Source organism: Dermochelys coriacea, chromosome 3, assembly GCF_009764565.3.
Source record: "Dermochelys coriacea isolate rDerCor1 chromosome 3, rDerCor1.pri.v4, whole genome shotgun sequence".
In the NCBI taxonomy this organism is placed as follows: Eukaryota; Metazoa; Chordata; order Testudines; family Dermochelyidae; genus Dermochelys; species Dermochelys coriacea.
In genome coordinates, this window is record NC_050070.1 from 106,621,574 (window position 1) to 106,645,105 (window position 23,532).

Below are 23,532 nucleotides of genomic sequence, written 5' to 3' on the forward strand. Positions count from 1 at the left end.
GGTGGCTGGGAGGTCAGCAATCCTAAATTCTGTTCCAACCCTTTCCACTGCCAATACCTGCAGCTTCACCAGTGACAATTTCTGCAGCATGGTTATATATTATCAGAACAAAAACCTGCATCATATTGAAATGTGGAATTGCAGGGATGGCACAAACTACACTGAATTAATATAAAAATAAATATGACAGGACAACAGTACTAATCGTATTGTTTAATTTGTATTCATTAAGCTCTTCAACTTTTTCATTTAAATGGAATGGTCACAAAAAATCTAGTCTTCTGAAGAGCCCAGGGACCTTGCTGTAGACGTTAGAGCTGATATTTTGCAGAGTGCAAAGGGCTGGTCTATGAGGAAGGTAGATATTGTTAGCCCTGTGACAGATTAGGAATATGTGTGTGTCAGATTGTGAATTCCACCTTGTATTTGTGCGCCCCATTTCAGGGGCTGCACTTTGTACTGTAATCTTCATGTTGGAGTATGACCTCATAATGTATTGCAACCTTCATTGTAGATTAGAGCGGTGCTAATAAGCGATGGTCACATAAACACCCTTTACCGGAAACCTATTGACCAGTATGCCTCCAGTTTTCATCCAGACCACACCACACGATCCATTGTCTACAGCCAAGCTCTACGATACAACCGCATTTGCTCCAATCCCTCAGACAGAGACAAACACCTACAAGATCTCTATCAAGCATTCTTACAACTACCACACCCACCTGCTGAAGTGAAGAAACAGACTGACAGAGCCAGAAGAGTACCCAGAAGTCACCTACTACAGGACAGGCCCAACAAAGAAAATAACAGAACACTATTAGTCATCACCTTCAGTCCCCAACTAAAACCTCTCCAACACAGCATCAAGGATCTACAACCTATCCTGAAGGACGACCCATCACTCTCACAGATCTTGGGAGACCTTGCTTACAGACAGCCCCCCAACCTGAAGCAAATACTCACCAGCAACCACACACCACACAACAGAACCACTAACCCAGGAACCTATACTTGCAACAAAAGCCATTGCCAATCTGTCCACATATCTATTCAGGGGACACTATCATAGGGCCTAATCACATCAGCCACACTATCAGAGGCTCGTTCACCTGCACATCTACCAATGTGATATATGCCATCATGTGCCAGCAATGCCACTCTGCCATGTACATTGGCCAAACTGGACAGTCTCTACATGAAAGAATAAATGGACACAAATCAGACATCAAGAATTATAACATTCAAAAACCAGTCGGAGAGCACTTCAATCTCTTTGGTCACTCGATTACAGACCTAAAAGTGGCAATTCTTCAACAAAAAAACTTCAAAAACAGACTCCAATGAGAGACTGCTGAATTGGAATTAATTTGCAAACTGGATACAATTAACTTAGGCTTGAATAAAGACTGGGAGTGGATGGATCATTACACAAAGTAAAAATATTTCCCCACGTTTATTCCCCCACTCCCCACCCCCGCTGTTCCTCAGACGTTCTTGTCAACTGCTGGAAATGGCCCACCTTGATCACTACAAAAGTTTCCCCCTGCCGCCCCCGGCTCTCCTGCTGGTAATAGCTCACCTTACCTGATCACTCTCGTTACAGTGTGTATGGTAACACCCATTGTTTCATGTTCTCTGTGTATAGAAATCTTCCCACTGTATTTTCCACTGAATGCATCTGATAAAATGAGCTGTAACTCACGAAAACTTATGCTCAAATAAATTTGTTAGTCTCTAAGGTGCCACAAGTCCTCCTTTTCATTTTGTACTGTCGGCTAATTGAATGATTGGGGCTGTGAAGCCGTGACAGAGCCATCAAGGGCCATCAATGTTGACTGTCTCTTTCCTACGGTCAGGTTTCAGAGTAGCAGCTGTGTTAGTCTGTGTCCGCAAAAAGCAGGAGTCCTTGTGGCACCTTAGAGACTAACAAATGTATCTGAGCATAAGCTTTCATGGGCTACAGCCCACTTCATCGGATGCATGGACTTTCCTCCTGGAACAATGGGCTTTCTTTCATTAAAGCCAAACCCATGACTAACAGGAGGGGTGAAATCAGACCAGGTGGGCAGGACCTGCATTTAGGACTGCTTGTTATTTTTCAAAGATTCTTAACTCTCTAGTGTGCATTGTTAAGAATAAAGTGTCTGAGGTTCAGAAAATATTTGGCTGCCTCTGTATACCTTGCTTTCCTCCCAAATTGTCTCTGAAGGGATTAATTGAGAAACCAGAGCTCCCACAGGCAGGAGACCTGGGGGAATGTGGGCACATCTGCACTGGCAAAGTTACAGCGCCGCTCAGAGCGCAGAAGGAAAACCGCTGTTGTGTGTTCACGCTGACAGCTGCCTGCACAATAGTGTGTTCAGACTTGCAGCACTTGCAACGCTATTCGGAGTGGTGCACTCTGGGCAGCTGTCGCACAGAGCACCTCTTTCTCTTTTGCCGCTAAGACTTGTGGGAAGGTGGAGGGGGTTGTGGGGCATCCTGGGTCCTGTCCCAATGACCGGTGATGGATTGCTTCACATCCCAGCAATCCCTATGCTTCCGTCCACACTTGGCACCATCTTTCAACGGTTTGTTTACTGCGCACCCTGCCTCTTTCGGGCTGCAGGAGTGTATCCCGAACTGCTAACCAGTATGCTGCTCGCTCTCACGAACACATCACAAGTGGCAGTGGAGTTATTTTTTAAACTATAAAGCAAGAGGAGTTTGACATTGATCTCACCACACATAGCAGCTACGACACGAGATTGCTTGCGGCATTCATGGAGGTGCTGGCCACAGTGGAACGCCACTTTTGGGTTCAGGAAACAAGCACTGAGTGGTGGGATCACATCATGATGCACCTCTGGAATGACGAGCAGTAGCTGCAGAACTTTTGCATGAGGAAAGCCATATTCATGGGACTGTATGATAAGCTCACTCCAGCCTTGCAGCACAAGTTACCAAGAATGAGAGCTGCCCTGTCACAGGAGAAGCGTGTGGCAATTGCATTGTGGAAGCTGGCTACTCAGACTGCTACCGATCAGTCACTGTCATAAAAATAAAGGAAAGGGTAACCACCTTTCTCTATACAGTTCTATAAAACCCCTCCTGACCAGAGGCAAAACCCTTTCACCTGTAAAGGCTTAAGAAGCTAAGGTAACCTCACTGGCACCTGACCAAAATGACCAATGACGAGACAAGAGACTTTCAAATCGGAAGTGGGGGGAAACAAAGGGTTCGTCTGTCTGGGTGATGCTTTTGCCGGGAACAGATCAGGAATACAGTCTCAGAACTTCTGTTAGTTAGTAAGTAATCTAGCTAGAAATGTGTTAGATTTCCTTTTGTTTAATGGCTGGTAAAATACGCTGAGCTGAATGGAATGTATATTCATGTTTTTGTGTCTTATTGTAACTTAAGGTTTTGCCTAGAGGGATTCTCTATGTTTTTTTATTCTGATTACCCTGTAAGGTATTTAGCATCCTGATTTTAGAGGTGATTCTTTTATCTTTTCTTTAATTAAAATTCTTCTTTTAAGAACCTGATTGATTTTTCATTGTTCTTAAGATCCAAGGGTTTGGGTCTGTGTTCACCTTACAAATTGGTGAGGATTTTTATCAAGCCTTCCTCAGGAAAGGGGGTGTAGGATTTGGGGGGATATTTTGGGGGAAGAGGTCTCCAAGTGGGCTCTTGTCCTGTTCTTTGTTTAACCCGGTTGGTGATGGCAGCATAGGGTTCAAGGACAAGGCAAAGTTTGTATCTTGGGGAAGTTTTTAACCTAAGCTGGTAAGAATAAGCTTAGGGGGTCTTACATGCAGGTCCCCACATCTGTACCCTAGAGTTCAGAGTGGGGAAGGAACCTTGACAGACTCATAAGCTGCCTCTGTGAATGGGAGTCAGTTGTTTAAGTTTTAAGTTATCTGTGCCTCAGTCACTATATCTATAAATTGGAGCTACCTACCTTTGTAAAGACTTCTGAGAGCCACAGAACATGACAGTGCCAAGACTTTTATTATTCCTAGTTTATGGATCAGCAACTGACATTCAGTAAGGTAGAAGTCTTGCCCAGGAGCTTTATAGATGGAAATCCTGGCTCTGATGTTTATTTGCCATGTGACATTAGGCATCCCTTTGCATAATTTAGTCGGCCATATGCTCTGTGAGAGTCATCTCCTCTAGGTTTAACATCAGTACATAACTCTTTGGTTGTTTATTTTTATGTCCTTATTTCTTTGTAGCTCCAGTTATTTGTACAGAAAACATAGGGCTAGATTCACAAAGATACTTAGGTGTGGTAACACTATGTATTGCCATACCTAATTTTTTGGTGCTAGAAAATCACTAAGATTCACAAAGCCTGTGTTTGACCACTAAACTCCGCTGTCTAATGAATGGGGAGAGAGAGAGAGACACCTCAGAATGGAATTCACACACACACACACAAAAAGCCAGCATGCTAGGCAGCTCTTCACCTAAGGCAGCTAATGAGAAATGCCAAGACAAGGGGCATATGCCAACTCCTGCTGCTTTCTTGGAGCTAGGTGCCTAAATCTGGGCTGCAGGGAGGTACCACTCTGTGGGATTCTCAGCTGCAGACTCTATCTTGGCTTTAGGTGCCTATGCCATTTTTTTCAATGTCAGGGTGGGGGAAAGGAGCTCCCTCATAACTTTTAGCCCCATAGTTAGTGTAGTCACCTGTGACATGGGAGCCCCTGAGGGTCAATTCCCCTGCCAGCTGAGGGGAGAAAAGATTTGCATAGGGATCGGCCACCTCTCAGTGGTGAAGGAGGTCATTGAGGGAGGCAGGGGAGAGAGAGAATGGCTCTGTAGCCTGGTAGTTAGCACACTGTCACTTGTGAGGTGGAAAATCCAGGCCCCCCGTGCTATTGACTCTTTTGAAACTATTCCATTGTAGAAAAATAATTTTAACTAGAGAGATGGAGCCCAGCCCTCAGAATATGCCATAGCTCAGTGGTTAGGGTACCCACGCAAGAGGGAGTAGATCCCTGTTCAAAACCCTTCTCCCTCTCAGCTGGAGGGGGGAATTGAACAGGGGTCTCCCATGTCCTCGGAGTGTTCCCTAACCTCTGGGCCAAAAGCTGTGAGGGAACCTGCCCTCCCCCTGGCTGTTTTGTGTAAGCTTGCCTTAAAGGGGCCCAATCTGATAGGCAAGCTGTAAGCCATCTATCTTCCCTGGGTTTGTATCTTGGTGCCTGGTGTGCACATACCCAGAGGCAGAAACACAGGTGCCCAGGGAACTTTTACTACAAACATTTAGGTGCTGAGTGAGTTTAGGTGCCTACAGTCTTCAGCAGCAGTTGAACTTGAGTTTTGTGAATCTCAGTGGGGCTTGATTCTGGGATTTAAGCACCTAACTCGTAGTTAGGCTCCTCAGTCCTTTTGTGAATGTAGCCTATAGTCTTTAGTAGGTGTGCTTCTCAGGGGGCTTCTCTGTGTTGCAGCAGCCTTCATTGCCCCTGGGAAACCACTGCATCAGCTGACACCATGGCAGACTTTCTCAGATGAGGAAAGCACAGAAGAAAAATTAACTTACAACACAAGTTCCATAAACCATTTTTTAAATAAATTGCTGTATACTCTTATACAATCTATTTGAAACTCATTGTTTTACTTAAACACTTGATCTCAGAGGTTCCTTTTTACAGTTCATTTAATTGTTTATACGTATGCGTGTTTCTATAGTGCTCATCACCATAATACTACTCCCTCCCCCACCCCACCCCCAACAAAACATCTTCAATTATCTGGACTCCAGTGCTTTACTTTATGTAAATTAACTACAGGTTTTTAAACTAGAGCTCAGCCTGATATTTTAATGAACCTTCTTATTAACAATTTGTTTTTGAAAAATGTGTCCTTAATTTTACTAAATATGAAGAAAATGAAAAAAAAATCTCAATGTGGGCCTAATGCTGCCACACTTATTCATAGGCATACTCGCTAGTTGTCCCGTTCAAGTGAATGAGCCTTCTTAAGCATCCACTTCTGCAAGATAGCAAGTGCCTTTGATTCATCTAGAAACAGCTAGGAATAGTAGGTGCTCAGACCCCAGAATTGCTTATTGTCTCCCAGGATTGGGTTGATCCTGCACCACTGAAGCCTGTGGGAGATTTTCTATTCACTTCGATGAGAGCAGGCTCTGGTCTATGAATATAGAGCATTCATGTGAGCAAGGGTTGTAGGAGATGACTTTTAATGTATAAGTATGTTTGTGGAAAACACCCGAAATAAACTTACATTCTCTTGAAGCCATTTGGGAAATCTAAAATCAACCAAACTGACCTAGATGTGTACTCAAAAATCATGAGTATTTTTAAAAATCCTTAAAAAAACCCAACCAATAGTCAGAAACAAAGTGAGGTGAAGGATGGGAGAAAGAAGTCAAATGTTCCCTACAGTTGTACTAGCAAGTCTTTCAAATTCATTGGGGATGAAGAAGAAGGATGGTTAATTAATGCAAACAAAGAAGAAAATCCTGGCTTATTAGCTGGAAACTGTTGTTAGATGTCTCTGTTGTTTACCTGCTTCGGAGATCAACAGTCCTGGGGTCTGTAACAACATTATCCAATCAGATCACAAATAAAAATGTCTGTGTTCCATCTTCCTCATCAGATGCATCTTATAATTAATCTCTTTCGAGTGCTGTTTATTTGTTTTTTTAAATTATTACCTTTTATAGGCCTAATGGAGTGTTTTCCAAATACAGTACTTTTGATGAAGGTATTAAGAATATGAGGCGCAATTTATTTCAGTGAACATTGCAAATTTTTGCCTTTTCATATAAATAATAGCTCGGCCTCATTTATTTGCCTTTAGAGTTCATACATTTTGATGTTCACATTAAAAGTCAAGAATTCCTTAAATTCATGCTTTAAGTGAGCCCCCTTCTCACAAACTACTCCAAATAGTTACCACTACTAAGTATATATTTTTTGAATAACCTCCTTAAACAGAATAAGTGAAACCACTATATTTGAAATTATCAAAATATATTACCATCATTTATTGAAAGTAGTTTATTATTAAAATATTTGCAATTGCTTATTCCTGAACAGCTGAAGTGAACATAACAAGCCATAACATTTTGCTTTTGCTTCCTTTCAAAATACTTCTGAAACTCAACTTGGTTTATATTTAACTTTCTTTTTTTGTCAAGCATGACAACGATTACAAAAACATACAAAACACTTCAGTAATTCTGAGCAACACACTTCTACTCAACCTCTCTCCAAGTGTCTACCTCCACCTTCAGGTCTTGTTTTGCTTCAGATCTTTAGCTGTGCAAGGTATTTGCCAGACAGCATCACTATTCCTTGTTGTCTTTTGTGCTCAATGTACAACAATATAATATCACATTAATGGTACAGATTAATTTGTAAGGCAATCTGCACTAGCAGTAGTACTGTACAGAAGTAGAGGCAAATTTGCCCCTTCCCAGCAAGAATCATAAATTTAGTTGATTGGCTAGCCATGACTGAGATTATAACATGTACAATTATACATTTTCACCAAAAGCAAAAGGTGTATTACAAAACTACAATATAATACAAAATAGATTGGGCATTGAGTAAACTTAGTTTTTATGTATTTTAGTTCTACTGTGTTCTGGTTATGTCTTATAGATTATATTTTTGTATGTGTTTTCTACATTATGTGTAAATACATGTATGCACACACACACACCCCACCTACAGTATGGTGTCATGATAACTTGGAATAACTTGTTTTATTTCTGCAGCCATATGATATAAACCCCAGACCATTTGACAAACAATGGAAGGATGTGACCACATGCATTTGCTTTTCACTTTTCACCACTGCACCTGTACCCTACCCAGTAATATAGCTGTGCCACAGCTACTTTCAGGATTTGCAACCTCTGAGCAGCTTCAAATAGTTACCACTTAAAAAAAAATAACCTGCCACAAAAAAAGTTTCCTTCTTTCTCCTCAAATGAAGATAAGGTAAAAAGTACAGATCGAAAATTACATTTGCTGCATCAGTGAGCGATCCACAGTTTAGAGGCCTGATGTCATTGGTGTTGAGATATTAAGGTGATAAGTCCCTACTTCCAAATATGTCTACATCTCTTAGGTATTTCTTTCAAGTCTAGAATCACATGTGTTATCCCACTCAGCTAGGATTTCAGATTATCCAGTGAAATGTGTGTAAATATATTCACACTCACACAGAGACCTGTGCATTTGTATCCCTAGTGGTTCACACAGATGAGTCCTTAAATTTGCTATACTCTGAAATACAGAAAATCTATTTTAAATCACTTTTGAAAATTGTATTTTAAAATTTTCCTCCAAAGCCTGTCTGATAGCTAAGGCAATCTGGTTTTAAAGGTGGAGGGATGTGAAAAATAGCACCTATTTAAAAACAAAATACAACTCTAAAATATTTTCTAAACTAATATTTCTAAAATGCAGCATAAAAATACATGGTGTTTGATGGTTTGAATGTTTTATTGATACTCTTGGAACAATCTGTGTTATTCACTTATGGTTTCATCACATATGAGTACTGCAGTCTTCACAAATGAATGCCAATAAATGTTACACCAGCGCACACCATTAATATTGTACACAGAGATATTCACTTTATGCTTTTGGGGAACATGCCATCTAACTGCTACAGTCAGTGGAAAAATATTTTGTTTTAAGTTTCTAATTTCTCTAGCTTCAATTTCTACTACTTATATTGGATATCAGTCAATAATATGGAGGGAAGAGGAAATTCTTAGGAGACTTCAGATTGCAATGAACTTGCATAGCAAAAATTCTTTTTTGGGACTAATTATGTTGGAAGAAAAAAAACCTTCTTTGAAAGATTTTTTTTTAATTCTATTTCACTACTGACAAATTTGCTTATAAAACTTAAAAACAAAAATACCAGGAAGGGAATAAAAGGGCTCTGCAGTGGTTTCTGGTTAAAATCAGAATGCACTTTCTCTCCCTCTATACTTTAAGTACTAAATTCTTTATATATGGATGTCTAAACAAATGTGTGGAAGAGAGTGACTTAATTAGTAGGAACTTTGCATGTAGAGAGAGGCAACAGATTGACTACCAAAATCAATCCATAACGGATATGAATATGAAAATACAAACCTTCTGATCTTTTACCTACAATTTCTAACATTTTTGCTTCAGGTTGCCAAGCCTTTCTGCTACCTCAGTGTCAGCACAAGTTCAAAACATTCTGGAAAAATGAGATTTTTTTTTCAGTCTGTAACATCCAATTTTCAAAGTTCCTGTGCTGTAATTTTTAGCGTGTTTATATTTTAATTTATTCTTTCATTGTATACAATGTGCTTTTCTACTTCTCTCTGGGGAAGAATACTAATATGCTGGCTTGATGTTACCCAGCACCTCATCCTCCCAGTTGGGGAGACAGCAGAAGAAGAAACCACAGCCTATTAGAATAATAGCGCTGGCCCAACCAAAGCCATATGCCCAGCTAAACATATTCATATTTTTCATCTCGATGTCTTCTGTGAACTTCACTGGATAGATTACCAGGCATATGATCTGGAATATTGCTAAAGGAAGGTAAAAATAAACAAATTGAAAATGAGTGACAATTAATCTCATCACATTTCCTATTCTGACTTTATTGGCAGGTAAGCACACTCCTCTCTCAGATATTTAAGGACTTAGCTGCAATCCTACAATCAAATCAATGCAGGTATACCCTTGCATTCTTGCAGAGGTCCATTGACTTCAATGGGACTCAGCGCAGGTATGAGGGTCTGCCCACACAGATCTTATGGCAGGATCAGGGCCTCATTCTGGAACCATTCTACACACAGATCTCTCACTGACTTCAAAAGGATGTTTTGGGTGCAAAGTGACTAAAGAATTGGGTCCTTAACCCTATGCTTGAGAAGAATTCAAACTAACACAATGGTAATGATGCTTAATAAGAGGAATGCAAATTTCTTTAACCAAGTATAGATGCAGAGGTGGAACAATCTGGACTAAAAGAATCAAATGTAGTAGTTAAAAGTCCTTTACTTTAGTATTTGTAAAGCAGTTTCCAGGGCAAAACATACTTGTGTGTTAGCGACATTGCTGCTGGAATTGTTGTTTCGCTGTTTAGTTACTGCCACAGAATCATCAGAAAGACTTCAGAGCAAAGCATTCTAGTTTACCTGCTTGCTTTATGTCTCCTCCATCATGTCACAACACCCACATCCTGTTTTAATTTTGAAGTGAAACTTGATTTGCATCCTCGGACATTGTAATGACCATTACAACATGCCTAATCTCTGAGGATGCAAACCAAGTATCACTTCAAAATTAAAACAAGCTTTTCTCATTCATAAAAATGAATCATGAACCCAATTAGAAATATGTGTGGGGTGGATATTTTTAGGAGGAGAGAGAAGGAGACTTTACTCCAGCTAGCAGGTATCAGAGTTATAACAAACATCAGTTTAAGAAGCAATCATCAGTCTTACCAGCAACAAAGAGCAAGCCACCGATTCCTCGCACAAAGTTGAAACGAAGTATGTCAACAGAGAATGCAATGACTGCTAGGGCGAAACAGATGACTAGGATCACGAAGCCGACGAGGTAGGTGGCAGCTGCTGCTCTTCCCCAGGCTTGAAAGGAAAGGGGAAAACATGTTATACAAAACAGTACATGGAAGTAGGTGTCACCCTTAGGTCTTTTGTTTGCTTTAATTCTATCATCGTGGAGATTCTGTCCCTTATAAGAATACAATATTGCTTTGACTTAGTATCAGAAATGTAAGTGTGGCTTTTAGGGAACCACAGAAGTCTGAGCAGAGAGTAATTGTTTATTATCACTATTTATATGGTGCCATAAGTATGCACGATGCTTTACAAGCACAAGCAAAAAGACAAAGGTTGGGATTTTCAAGAGCACTCAGCATTGGCCTAGCTCTGCTCCCATTGAAATCAATGGTAAAGCTCTCACTGAAGTTAGTGGGAGGAGAGTTAGCCCACTTTTGAAAATTCCATTCATGGTCCATGAGCAAACAGACAAGAAGGATGTGGGGAGGACAAAATCAGACAAATGAAGGGATATCAACCTGGGCAATGCAGTTTTCTGCTGGGACCAAGAGATAGAAGCTGTTTGACATCATGAATTTGTAGTTACTTTTTTAATTGATGAAGAAATGAGTAATGCTGTAATGGGGGACTAGCACTGGAAGGCTTAGCAGAAGAAGTTACGATTAGTGTGAGATCTGAATAAGGAAAGGGTGATTGGTATACAAGATAATGGAGCCTATGCCCACATAAAGGAAATGTGAGATGTGAAGGCAACCAATGAGAAAGTTATGGGTAGTCATAAAGGGAGTGGAATAAGTCACATTCAAGGAATTGGATTTTGGCAGCTTTATTCTGCATGAACTGGAGCGTGAAGTGAGAATTAAGAAGAACAGAATGGGGTAGATTTGGAATAGTTAAGGGGAGAGATTACAAAGATTTGGACATGGTTTGTACCAATAGAAATAGAAGGGAATAGGTGGCTCTTAAAGATAATGTAGACTCAGCACCAAAAGGACTTGGAACCAACTTAGATGTGTAGGGAGAAGGAAAGCGAGCAGTCCAATGACTAGTGGAGTTACCCAAACTTCCCAATTTTAATTATTTTGATAATACCATATGGGATAAGAGGATGCTTTCAAAGTGGACAGGTTCATGGGACCATGATAGGTCTTAAGTATAACTTCAAGTCACTCAGAGGCAGAAGAAGAGGACCAAAAAGACATTCAGAAAGTAACCTTATTCCCATAACCTTATTCCAGAATGTTCTCCTCCATTTGCCACTGCTAAATAAGAAATCCCTTTATGGCAACAATGGGCATCAATGTCCGGGCACCAGAAAAATAACATCCCTTCTTGAAAAGCAACCTACAGTTTCCTTTTTAAAATAAATGCTGGCTTCTGAACATTCAAATCCCATTCTCTTTCCAAACAGTAGACACAAGCATAGGTAGCATCATGCAAACAACAGGCCATTTCTTAACCACGAGGCCGAGTAGTTGACTATTTTGACTTTGAAGAGCCCAAAAGGTACTAATTCAAGAGTTTTAATTTTATAGGTAGACAGTCATCATGAATCACCCTCCACCTACTCTAAAGACTGGTTGCCTGCATTTACACAAGGGATTAAAACAAAGAAATCATGTAGGCCCAAATCCTGAACCTGTCTCGTATAGGACTAAGGGGCATAGCAGAACACACGGGGGTTCCACATGGGCATGGCCCAATCCTGAAGACAGCCAGGCATAGAAAGAATGTGGAGAAACTCCACAGCAGCCCTTCAAACTGGACCCACATTGCTGCTGAAGAAAGAAGGGAGTTTGTGCAAATGAGCTTCCGCCTGTCTGCATTTCTCCCCAACTACCCGTAGTATATCCTGTTCCTTCCCTCCCATGTGGAACTGATGCAGGGTTAGGAATGGAGGAAGGGAACGGCTTGGTTGGAATTTTTGGTCTGAAACCTGTACTAATTCTTTCATACCAGATGTTATTCGCTGATGCTCCCAATGCTGGTAATGGCCATTGTTCAAAGCTGCCACAGCTAAAGGATTCATTTGCTGATCATTACTGTCTAAATATGCTTAAACATAGCATGGAATCAGCTCAAGAAAAAAATGCTTCCTGGATTAAACCATCTATTTAAACAATTTATTGGAATTTGTCATACAGAATAATTCACAAAACTGTTAATTATAAAAGTTCAGTAGAAAGCCACATCTGTACACTCCCTGAGCAAGGGAGTTTGGAATATCAAGTACAAACATGCCAAGGACTCAAACATCTTATAATTTGGATGGACTCTTAACAGTTGGCTCTGTAAAAAAATGGCATTGTAGGGGTCTCACATTTATTGAGTCTCAGGGATCTCCTTATCAGATCTTTTTACTTGTAAAGTAAGTGTAAGTTTTTGTATAACTGCCTGCTGTGTAAGCTCCTCCTGGAATCCATTTGCTGTGAATTATTTGCTAAGCTCTGGTAATAATAAACTAGCAATGTATTTAGCTTTGGGAGATGTTTAGTGACGAAACTGCAAAGATTAGTGTCAAGTCCAGTTTTATTTAATGTCTTCATCAGGGCCGTCCTTAGGGGAGTCCAGGGCAGTGCGGCCCATCACTGGTGGTGCGGCGGCCCAGCCCAGGTCCCTCCCTGGACCCTGCCTGCCTCCGGCGGGGGCGGGGCTGGGGCCAGGACAGGAGGAGTGAAATTTCCACGTGAGTTGGGGGAGGTGAGAGCGGGGGGCGGAGCCAGGCCGAGCGGGGGAGGGGGAACTTAAAGTGACAGTGAGCTTACTGTCTCTCACACTTCCCTAACACTCACACACACACACACACACACACACACACAGAGTCTCTCTCACACACAGACTGGCTCTCACACCCACATACACTCTGCTTCTCATGAGTCACAGTCCCCCAATACAGATTGTCTCACACACACACACACACACACACACACACACACACACACTTTCTCGCTGGCTCTCTCACATGCACTGGCTCTCTCACACACACACATACACACTCCGTCACGCACACACTTGTATTATTACTGTTGTTATTACTGCTTGGTACTTACTGTCAAAATGCTCGTGGTGAGCCAGGAATGGCGAGGAGCTGCAGGAGGGCCTAGGCTCTGGCAAGATGCAGCTTCCATGTGACAGCGCGAAGCCTGCCTTGAGCCACTACCGCAGTGTCTGCTGCATATGAAGCTCATTGTGTGTCAGCAATGGTGGGGGTTCTGGGAGACCGTGGGCAAGGGTGGTGGCTGTGCCCAGGGGCAGCTCTACCAATTTTGCAGCCCCAAGTAGTCACCGCCGAATTGTCACCGCAGTGGGAAGAGCGGCCGAGCGGCCGCCGAATTGCCGCCACGGGACACGGACTGCCGCCCCATTCTAAATGCCATCCCAAGCACCTGCTTGGAAAGCTGGTGCCCGGAGCCGGCCCTGGCTGTGCCCCCTCGACACACTGGGGTCAGCTGTGCCAGCTGGGGACCACCTTCAGTGGAGCATGGGGCACCAGTTTAATAATACTGCATACGGCCCCATAAATCCTAAGGACGGCCCTGGTCTTCATAAATAAAAAGGGAGTAAAATGGTCATGGTCATGAAATTTACAAATGATACTGTGGCCTTGTCTAATTTGGCCAAAAAATTTCTATTATTGCTTCCACCATTTCAGCACCACGAGTGGCAGCAAGAGTTGGCATATTACTATAAATAGGACTGAAGATAGCTGTTGGAGTTTTTTGCCATTGCATCTTGTGGACCTGCTCTGAGCAGGATTAGACAACATCATGCTTGAAACAGTGAGTCCTACAGCCCTATTTACACTAACACTGCTACTGTTCCTAACACTGGTGGAAGCAACAGTGGGAAATGTTTGGCAAAAGAAATCCAAGAAAACCCCAGTATAGATATGCCCTAAATGAGAGCATTTGACAATAACAAGGAGTACAGGGCTTGAAAAATGTACCGGACACCTGTGTTAAGGGTCAATATAAAGATTGGGGTAGGAAGGTTCATCACAGAGCACCACCAGCATCACTGGTGAACACCACTTTCACACACACACAAGACTTCCAGATCTGAGGGAGAGTGCTAGGATTCCTTTAGAGTATTATCCCTGGACTCTAGATGGAGGTCCTTCTTTCTGATCAGCTTCTGCCTCTCAGCTGTCTGACAAATGTGAAAGACTCCCCCTGTCCATGAGTGTGCTAAAAGAAATGAAAGATTTTTGCTCTCTTTCCACCCCAGAGCTTCCTGACTGTTGAGTGGGCCTCAGCTGATCCCCAGTTACCAGCCTCTGTTTATGGGGTCCTTTGTCTATCTCAGTTGCTCTACAGCCTTTTTTCTGGGGTTAGCCATAGCTTGTCTCATCATTTTCACACTGTTCTTGCTTGGGCAACTTGAAGCTCTATGCCTCCTGACAGAGAGAGAGAAAACACTGCACCAGTTTCCATTTGGTTCACATTTATAAGGCTAGTTTTGCAATCATAAGTGAGAGGTGTTTATTTGTTAACGCTTCAATTCTGGAGAAATTGATGTATTCAATCCCTTTTTAGCCAGAGAGCTTCTTATTCAGCACTGGCAAATAGGTACTCATGATATGGTCGCAAAACCACCAATGCAATTTTGGGCTGCATAAATAGAAGCATCAGATCATGCAGCAGTGAAGTAATAGTCTCTTTTTATGTACTCTGCACCAGTTTCACCTGAAATACTGTCTTTAATTCTGGACATCTCATCACCAGAAATATATTTCAGAGTTCACGGAAGAGCAACTAAAATGATTCAGGGCTGAAAGGATATAATTACTAGGAAAGATTAAAAGAGTTAAACCCACATCTTATACCCATATACCCACATCTTAGCTAGGTGATTATTTAGAGAAGAACGTAAGTCTACAGATATTAGAGGACTGCAAGAACCAAGGAAGGAGAGGAGTTATTTAGGGTGGCTTTACCAGAAATGGGATGAAGTTTAAAAAGGAGGAGAAATTAGCCTGAATGTCAGGAAATCTTTTTGACAGTGAAATATGTTCTCAAGGGAAGTGGTACAAACTCTATTGCGTAGGACATTTAAAATTAGATTGAACCAAAACCCTAGGAGAACGTTCTGTAGAGAGCAATCCTACAGCAACAGGTACATGGACTAGATCATTTAAAGTATCGGGACTTTTCCATCTATAACTTCTGATTTTATAAGTCTCATTGCAATGATCAGTTGGTGAAGTTGTGAATAATTGCCATTCTAATGGCTGAAGACTGGGAACTGCTGATAGTGATGTTATATTTATTTTCTGTTATCATAAATGGCTGCAGTTTGGTTCAGCAACAGAGCAGCAGGTATGAAATGTGATCTTGTTGACCAAATAAGGAAGATTAATCTCTCTTCTGGTTCATCCTGAACAGGAGTCCATGGTAAAGGGGATTTTCTTGCACACATAATGACAGAATAAGATGGATATGTCCACATCAGAGTGCAAGAAATGCAGGATTCAGAGATTGTTTTGGAGGAACTAAGATTGTTAATTGCACCCTTTATTTTATTGGTGCGAGTTTTGAATAAGCCATGGCTACATCTGGAGATTGTACAAAACAATGCCCACTAGTACAACAACAGGTTGACACTGGGTGGGGGTCCTATTGTAGACAAAATGCTGGCAGCTTCCAGAGTCTGTATAACCATTTAGTTAACTGGTCTGGCAATATTCATCTCCACTGGGATGCTTAGTCTGGTACCTGGCAGGAATCTTATATAATACTTCCTAGTTTAGGTAAAGCTATAATACTTGATTTGGGTGGGTTGGACACAGCAACCTTGATAGTGTCTCTTTTACTATCATTGACTTTTGCTGAGCACACACTGCAAACTACATTCAACTTCCCCTAAAGCAACCCATGTATCACAAAGCTGATAGAAAAAATGCACAGAGGGGTAAGGTCAAGAGATTGTAATATATCTTTTACATTCCTACCTAACTCATCTGAGCTGCCTGATAAATCTATCATCAAACTTGGCTGAGAGCCTGCTGAGTCAAAGTCCACTCAGTCTCCCAGCTACACTGTTACTGCTATACATCCCCAGATGGATTTAACAAATGACTCACGGAGCCTGGCTCATGCTCATAAGATTCTAGCCTGTTTTTTTTCCCGGTAAAGATCCAAATTAATGTTTCCATGTACTGTATGTACTTTTTCAAATCAATTATTGTGAATTTAATAAATGCCAATGGATTATTAAAACATAACCAGCAGGGCATTAAGTACCCTGTTAGGTACTTGACCATATATACTTTCTGTTAGAGGATGGTAATTCAAATCTAAAATAACTGTGACGCTAAGAACCTTAAAATAATAAAAATGTTTATCTAGAATCAAGAGGACATTCCCCCCCACAAATATTGGGTCTAAACCTACAAGTGTCTTTTTAAGGTACAAAGGCAGAAAAACAATTGCTTTGCAAACAAGCCCTTACCAGTAATACATCAAATACAGTATATCTGACCAGCACAGACTAGACACAAAAGGAGGATTGTTAATACAGCAGCATTCTGGGCTATATAACCTCAATTCAAAATGCAGTGTAATGCGCCAGCTTTTGCATGTAGTATATTGGTAACATGCACATGCTGGCACTCAGGAGCTTCCTGGCCTCAAATCAGAATAGTTCTCAATTAAAACAAACCCTCTTTCCAGCTACAAGCTGATCTCTGCTCTTCTTTTTGTCTTTCCATCCTTTGTCCGTTGTGGGACACCAGAGCCCCAGGTTTCAGACATGTATTAAGAAGCAGTTCAATTTAGGAACCATTCCAACATGAAGATATTTTTGCCCCCAACTAGAGGATGTGGTTCAGTTTCATCTCCTCTAATCAACATGCAATGGACAGGCAGATGCTTGATTAAGAAGAAAGAAAAGGAGTACTTGTGGCACCTTAGAGACTAACAAATTTATTTGAGCATAAGCTTTCCGTGAGCTACAGCTCACCTCATCGGATGCATTCAGTGGAAAATACAGTGGGGAGATTTATATACATAGAGAACATGAAACAATGGGTGTTACCATACACACGGTAACCAGAGTGATCACTTAAGGTGAGCTATTAGTAGCAGGAGAGTGGGGGGACCTTTTGTAGTGATAATCAAGGTGGGCCATTTCCAGCAGTTACAAGAACGTCTAAGGAACAGTGGGGGGTTGATGGGAAAAACAAGAGGAAATAGTTTTACTTTGTGTAATGACCCATCCACTCCAGTCAAGCCTAAATTAATTGTATCCAGTTTGCAAATTAATTCCAATTCAGCAGTCTCTCCTTGGAGTCTGTTTTTGAAGTTTTTTTTGTTGAAGTATTGCCACTTTTAGGTCTGTAATCGAGTGACCAGAGAGATTGAAGTGTTCTCCAGCTGGTTTTTGAATGTTATAATTCTTGACGTCTGATTTATGTCCATTTATTCTTTTACATAGAGACTGTCCAGTTTGACCAATGTACATGGCAGAGGGGCATTGCTGGCACATGATGGCATATATCACATTGGTAGATGTGCAGAAGAACGAGAAGTCACCTACTACAGGAGAGGCCCAACAAAGAAAATAACAGAACACCACTAGCCCTCACCTTCTGCCCCCAACTAAAACCTCTCCAATGCATCATCAAGGATCTACAACCTATCCTGAAGGACAACCTATCACTCTCACAGATCTTGGGAGACAGGCCAGTCCTTGCTTACAGACAGCCCCCCAACCTGAAGCAAATACTCACCAGCAACCACACACCACACAACAGAACCACTAACCCAGGAACCTATCCTTGCAACAAAGCTCGTTGCCAACTGTGTCCACATACCTTTTCAGGAGACACCATCATAGGGCCTAATCGCATCAGCCACACTATCAGAGACTCCAGCTGAAGAACACTTCAATCTCTCCGGTCACTCGATTAGAGACCTAAAAGTGGGTATTCTTCAACAAAAAAACTTCAAAAACAGACTCCAATGAGAGACTGCTGAATTGGAATTAACTTGCAAACTGGATAGAATTAATTTAGGCTTGAATAGAGACTGGGAGTGGATGGGTCATTACACAAAGTAAAACTATTTCTCCATGTTATTTCCCCACCCCCCTACTGTTCCTCAGACGTTCTTGTCAACTGCTGGAAATGGCCCACCTTGATTATCACTACAAAAGGTCTCCTGCATCTACCCCCCCACCCCCGCTCTCCTGTTGGTAATAGCTCACCTTAAGTGATCACTCTGGTTACAGTATGTATGGTAACACCCATTGTTTCATGTTCTCTGTGTATATAAATCTCCCCACTGTATTTTCCACTGAATGCATCCGATGAAGTGAGCTGTAGCTCACGAAAGCTTATGCTCAAATAAATTTGTTAGTCTCTAAGGTGCCACAAATACTCCTTTTCTTTTTGCAAATACAGACTAACACGGCTGCTATTTTGAAACCTTGATTAAAATGCTGATTCCAATGTAGCTTTAAATTAATGAGGGGATCCACCTTGAAGCTTTCTTTTCTTATCACCGGGAGGGGAACAGAATAGGGTGGAGTAATTAGATATTACAAAGAGTTATGCGTCTAGATTAATAAATTAATTGTTTTAACTGCGGCAGCCCTGTGCATGCCTATTTTGAGTTAAAATTCTTAGCATTTAAAAAAAAAACCAACATGTTCCATATTGGTAAGTTAAGCAAATCAAACCACGGTCTGACATGTTACGTCCTTTGCCTAGATGCAGATACTATTTGAACAGAATAATTTTGACAGTACAGCATTAACCTCAACAAGATTATTCAAGGGACAAAGTTGAGTTGGTTAAAATAACCTGTCAGTAATTAAGGCTATTCTTCATTTATAACAGCCATAGGAACAACAGTTCTTTAGCAAAACAGCAGCATGTGGCCCTTTCCCAAAGCTCCTGGTTTTCTGGGGTGAAGTATGAAACAGTCATATAGTACTAAATCTACAGCATGTATTGAGAGAAACCTAAGTGCAGTAACCCTGCTGTGTTAGCAAAAAAAAAAAAAAAAAGGAGTACTTGTGGCACCTTAGAGACTAACAAATTTATTTGGGCATAAGCTTCTGATGAAGTGGGTTTTAGCCCATGAAAGCTCATGCCCAAATAAATTTGTTAGTCTCTAAGGTGCCACAAGAACTCCTCGGGCTTTTTTGCTGATATAGACTAACACGGCTGCTACTCTGAAACCTGTCACCTGCTGTGTTAGCCTTTCTTCCCTTTGTAGGAAGGGTCTGGGAACATGGAGTTACTTTTTGAGGGCAGCCAAATTCCTCCCATGTAAGAGTAAAACCTACAAACATCATCAGGGTAAAAAATGATGCTGTTGCTCTCACAATGAGTTCTGCATTTTGCTTGCAGGCAAGTGCCATAATAGAAAACTACTAACAGACATTAATGCTTCCATCCACACAACACATACAGTATCCCAGATGGTTTATCCTCTGTGTCCACACTCCTAATGCCCATTTTAAATCCAGTATAATCCAAGGTTGCTGAGTTTCCAGATCATTTTGGATGTTTATCATCTTGATACAATCACTGTATCTGTTCCTCCCCCACTAAGAAAGCTGTAAAAGAACCAATACGTACAAAGAACAGCCTCTGCCTTTTAGGGAGAAAAAATATATTCCATTTTCCTTTTCTCATCCTCCCAAGCTTCCCCAGTCCAGTGCATTTCAATGAAGTTTTGAAGGTGTGTCTCTATATTTGACCCTAAATGTTTCATTTTATAAAACAACAAATGTAATCAGGAAGTACTTTGGCAGCAAAGACCATACCCTAAGAATATGTGGTGAGAGTATTAAGAGAAGGCCTCTGAACCGAACATAATTTACTAACATTTTTAGCCACTTTGAAAATATATACACATTATCCCCTTGATTTAATTTCTGATTTTTCAGTTGCTTCATATAGTGACTTTCTTCTCTATAACATATGTATGTGTATCAACTAAATACCATTTTCTTTCCATACTCAAAACACATTTCACTCTATTTGAAATCACAGGTTGAAAGGCACCAAAACAGCAGAATTTCCTTAGTCCAGAACGGTTGGACTCCTATTTCCCTCATTCCCTCCAGAGTATTATGAGGAGGGTAGTTAAGATGTTGTGCAGGTATAGCACTCCAGAGGCTGGGCATGTGTGCTGTGCTAGCAATGGCCAGCATTTATCAACACACTCATCAGAGGGCAAAGAGGTTGGCGACTTCAAGGAGCCTCATGTAGGTCACAAATAGTGCTGGTGGAGAGCCAGCAATAAAGGAAAGAAGACATGCAGAGAGCCAGATCTGTTCACTTGATTTTAAAAGACACCGACTGCTATTCTTTTTCATTTATTTTCATTGTGAGTCCCTCATCCAGTGGCTTAATGTTGGACTGACAGGGAATCTTGTTCAAAAGCAACCAGAGGCAGATAAGGCCTGGTTTTCTGTGTAACTATTAACTAGGAAATGCTGTTAATGCTAGTCCTGCAAACAACAACTTATCCTGAACCCCCCCATTAACCAGCCACACAGGGGGAACAACTGGACCTTTCCTAAGTGAGGAAAGGGGTCGTTTTGCTAATGGCCATTGGTAGAGGCAGTTATTTTGCTAATAAAGACGGCACCAATTTACAGCTGTCAAATATTGGCAGGGACAACTGGGGTGGTTGGAGTAGGGTGAGCTCAGGCATGTGGCCTGTACTCTGACACCCCATTGCAAACACTTACAGTATTCCATGAGGGAGTTGCAATTCCAGTTGAGGGAATCGTCCTGCCGGGTGCAGCTCTGCCATAACGACGCTTGGTGCTGGTACGGCTTTAACTCCGATTCCAGCCAGCCCCAGCCGGACAGTGCAATGATGCCTGAGATGATAGCTAAGCCCAGGAGAAGGGGCAGGAGCCACCTGCATCTCCAGCAGGCAAGGGTACATATCGCCATCTCCTACAGCAGTCAGGGCCTTCAACAGAGAATGGATGCACAAGCCTAAGAGCTCTTTCTGGATTCTGCAGAGCGGGGTGTTTTAAGAGAGTGTGTGTGTGTGAGAGAGAGAGAGTGAGAGCCGCTTTTTAATTAGCAGAAAGGCAGTAAGGGAGGAGAGAGCCCCACCTAGATTCCAGTGACTAACAGCAGCCGCAGCAATAACCTGTTGAGCCAGAGAGGAGCTGCAGGGCTGGGCTCAACTCCCTTGCTGCTCTGTTCCTTTCCCCTGGCTGCTAAACAAACCATGGTTCCAATTACACTCCCTAGTCTAGGCACTTAACCCTTTCCTAGCTGGCACTGCCCAGCGTAAAGTGCACCTCACAAGTTCACAAGTCCTTTTTTCAGTATGAGAAGATTCAGGGCTGCCCTAGGCTGTGAGAAAGTGAGATTTCTTAAGAGATGCAATATTTAAAATCTCATTGAAAGGCACTACAAAAAGTATTCTCTAGTGGTACTGATCAAACTGTTTGATGAAAAAAATATTTAGTATAAAATCAGCCCTTTTTTTGGTCCGTGAATCAGCCACAAACTGATTCTGCATTTCTTCTAACATCGTCATTATTCATAATTATTTCCCAAGTTAGTTTGAAGTATTAGTTTCCAACCTGTAAGTTGTTCATGAACTGATCACTTTAACTCTTCACCGTTCATTATTCATGTTATGTTGTACTTGTAGCTGGTTACTTAAGTCTAACAGATCTCCTTCAGTCCCCACATATCAGGCTGTATCTTTAACATGTCCTTGTGGCTATCCTGTTGGCAGTTGCAACTAAATATGGCTAAAACTAAGATCCTCATTTTATCTCCCACACTTTTCTCTCTTCCCTCATTCTTGATAATGTTGCTTACACCCAGAGTCTGAGCACTGAAAACAAGTCAGTTACCAAAAATTAATAGTATTAATTATGAGCTACCAAAAATTGATATTATTAATATGTTAATCATCTAATGTATTGAAGGCTTAAACCTGTTGTTATTGAATTAAAATGTGTGACTTCTCACCCATTTTAAGATAGCAAAAATGCAAATTAGGGGCAAAAACTGTCTTTAGAATGGTTTCAGAGTAGCAGCCGTGTTAGTCTGTATTCGCAAAAAGAAAAGGAGTACCCGTGGCACCTTAGAGACTAACAAATTTGTTAGAGCATAAGCTTTCGTGAGCTACAGCTCACTTCATCGGAAGTGAGAAATTATTAACAAGGAAATCTGCTTGTTTTAACTATAGCTTAATTGCTATTATAGTCAGCATTATGCCAGGTGCCTGTATGTTGACTGACATTAATTAAATGATTTATTGGACTATATGGACAGGAAAATTAAGTTGGCATCTCGCCCCAGAATTTTTAGAATCTGCAAAGATTTGTGAAAAGGTAGCACCAACAGCTTATAAAGTATCACTCTTTTTCCTAAAGTCTTTTTTAAAGGACTCCACTGGCAAACTCTGGAAAGAAATATAGCTGTTCATTCCAATTTCAATGAAACCTGAATAAAATAAGTGGCTCAGTTAATAAAGTTATTAAGTTTGCTTCCCATAATGTATGTAATTTGTTCTTAAAAATAGCTCTGTCATTATCTGCATATTTGATGCTTAGTATGTGACATATTTGTTAGTGTATAAATGACAAGGCATGGCTATGAATTATTGTTACCTAGAAGGTACTTTTGAACTAAATTGATACTTTTAATTATTTAATTATTAAATAAATTCCTAAATTTGAAATTGTATTGTGTTAATTGATGGACAGTCCCACCATTTAATTAACACATAAAGTTTATAATTGGCATATCAAGTTTGACTGGAAAATTAATGAAGGATTTGTTTTAAGATCTATTGTTCTATACTGGTATTGAAAATACCTATCCAAAAAAAATACAATATATTTACCACTGTGTTAAGATTTATCGTGAAAATATATTGGTTTATTGATTTGATGTAGATTTTTTGATAAAGTTTTAGTATTTTATGTCAGAATCATTTGATTAGAAATTATGAACACTATTATCTAACCAACTTTATTTTTCATTC

At 40.9% G+C, this 23,532-nt stretch overlaps 1 protein-coding gene across 1 annotated transcript; it reads right to left on the reverse strand.

Annotated features, from left to right (window-relative positions):
- Nucleotides 1-6,981: 6,981 nt before the first annotated feature.
- LOC119853119 (p53 apoptosis effector related to PMP-22-like) lies at nt 6,982-21,747 on the reverse strand. The gene is made up of 3 exons (XM_038395672.2): nt 21,257-21,747; nt 10,472-10,615; nt 6,982-9,550 (listed from the first exon to the last, which is right to left on the reverse strand). Exons 1-3 carry the CDS (start codon nt 21,465-21,467, stop codon nt 9,351-9,353), a joined length of 555 nt encoding a protein of 184 aa, XP_038251600.1. The 5' UTR covers nt 21,468-21,747; the 3' UTR covers nt 6,982-9,350.
- Between the last annotated feature and the right edge of the window lie 1,785 nt (nt 21,748-23,532).

Excerpts from the sequence above, each read along its gene's own strand:
- LOC119853119 (XM_038395672.2), bottom strand. The coding sequence starts at position 21,467 with ATGGCGATATGTACCCTTGCCTGCTGGAGATGCAGGTGGCTCCTGCCC. Across the intron at positions 10,616-21,256 it reads CAACTCCCTCATGGAATACT|CCTGGGGAAGAGCAGCAGCT; the intron begins GTAAGTGTTTGC and ends TTTCCTTTCAAG. Across the intron at positions 9,551-10,471 it reads TGGCTTGCTCTTTGTTGCTG|CAATATTCCAGATCATATGC; the intron begins GTAAGACTGATG and ends ACCTTCCTTTAG.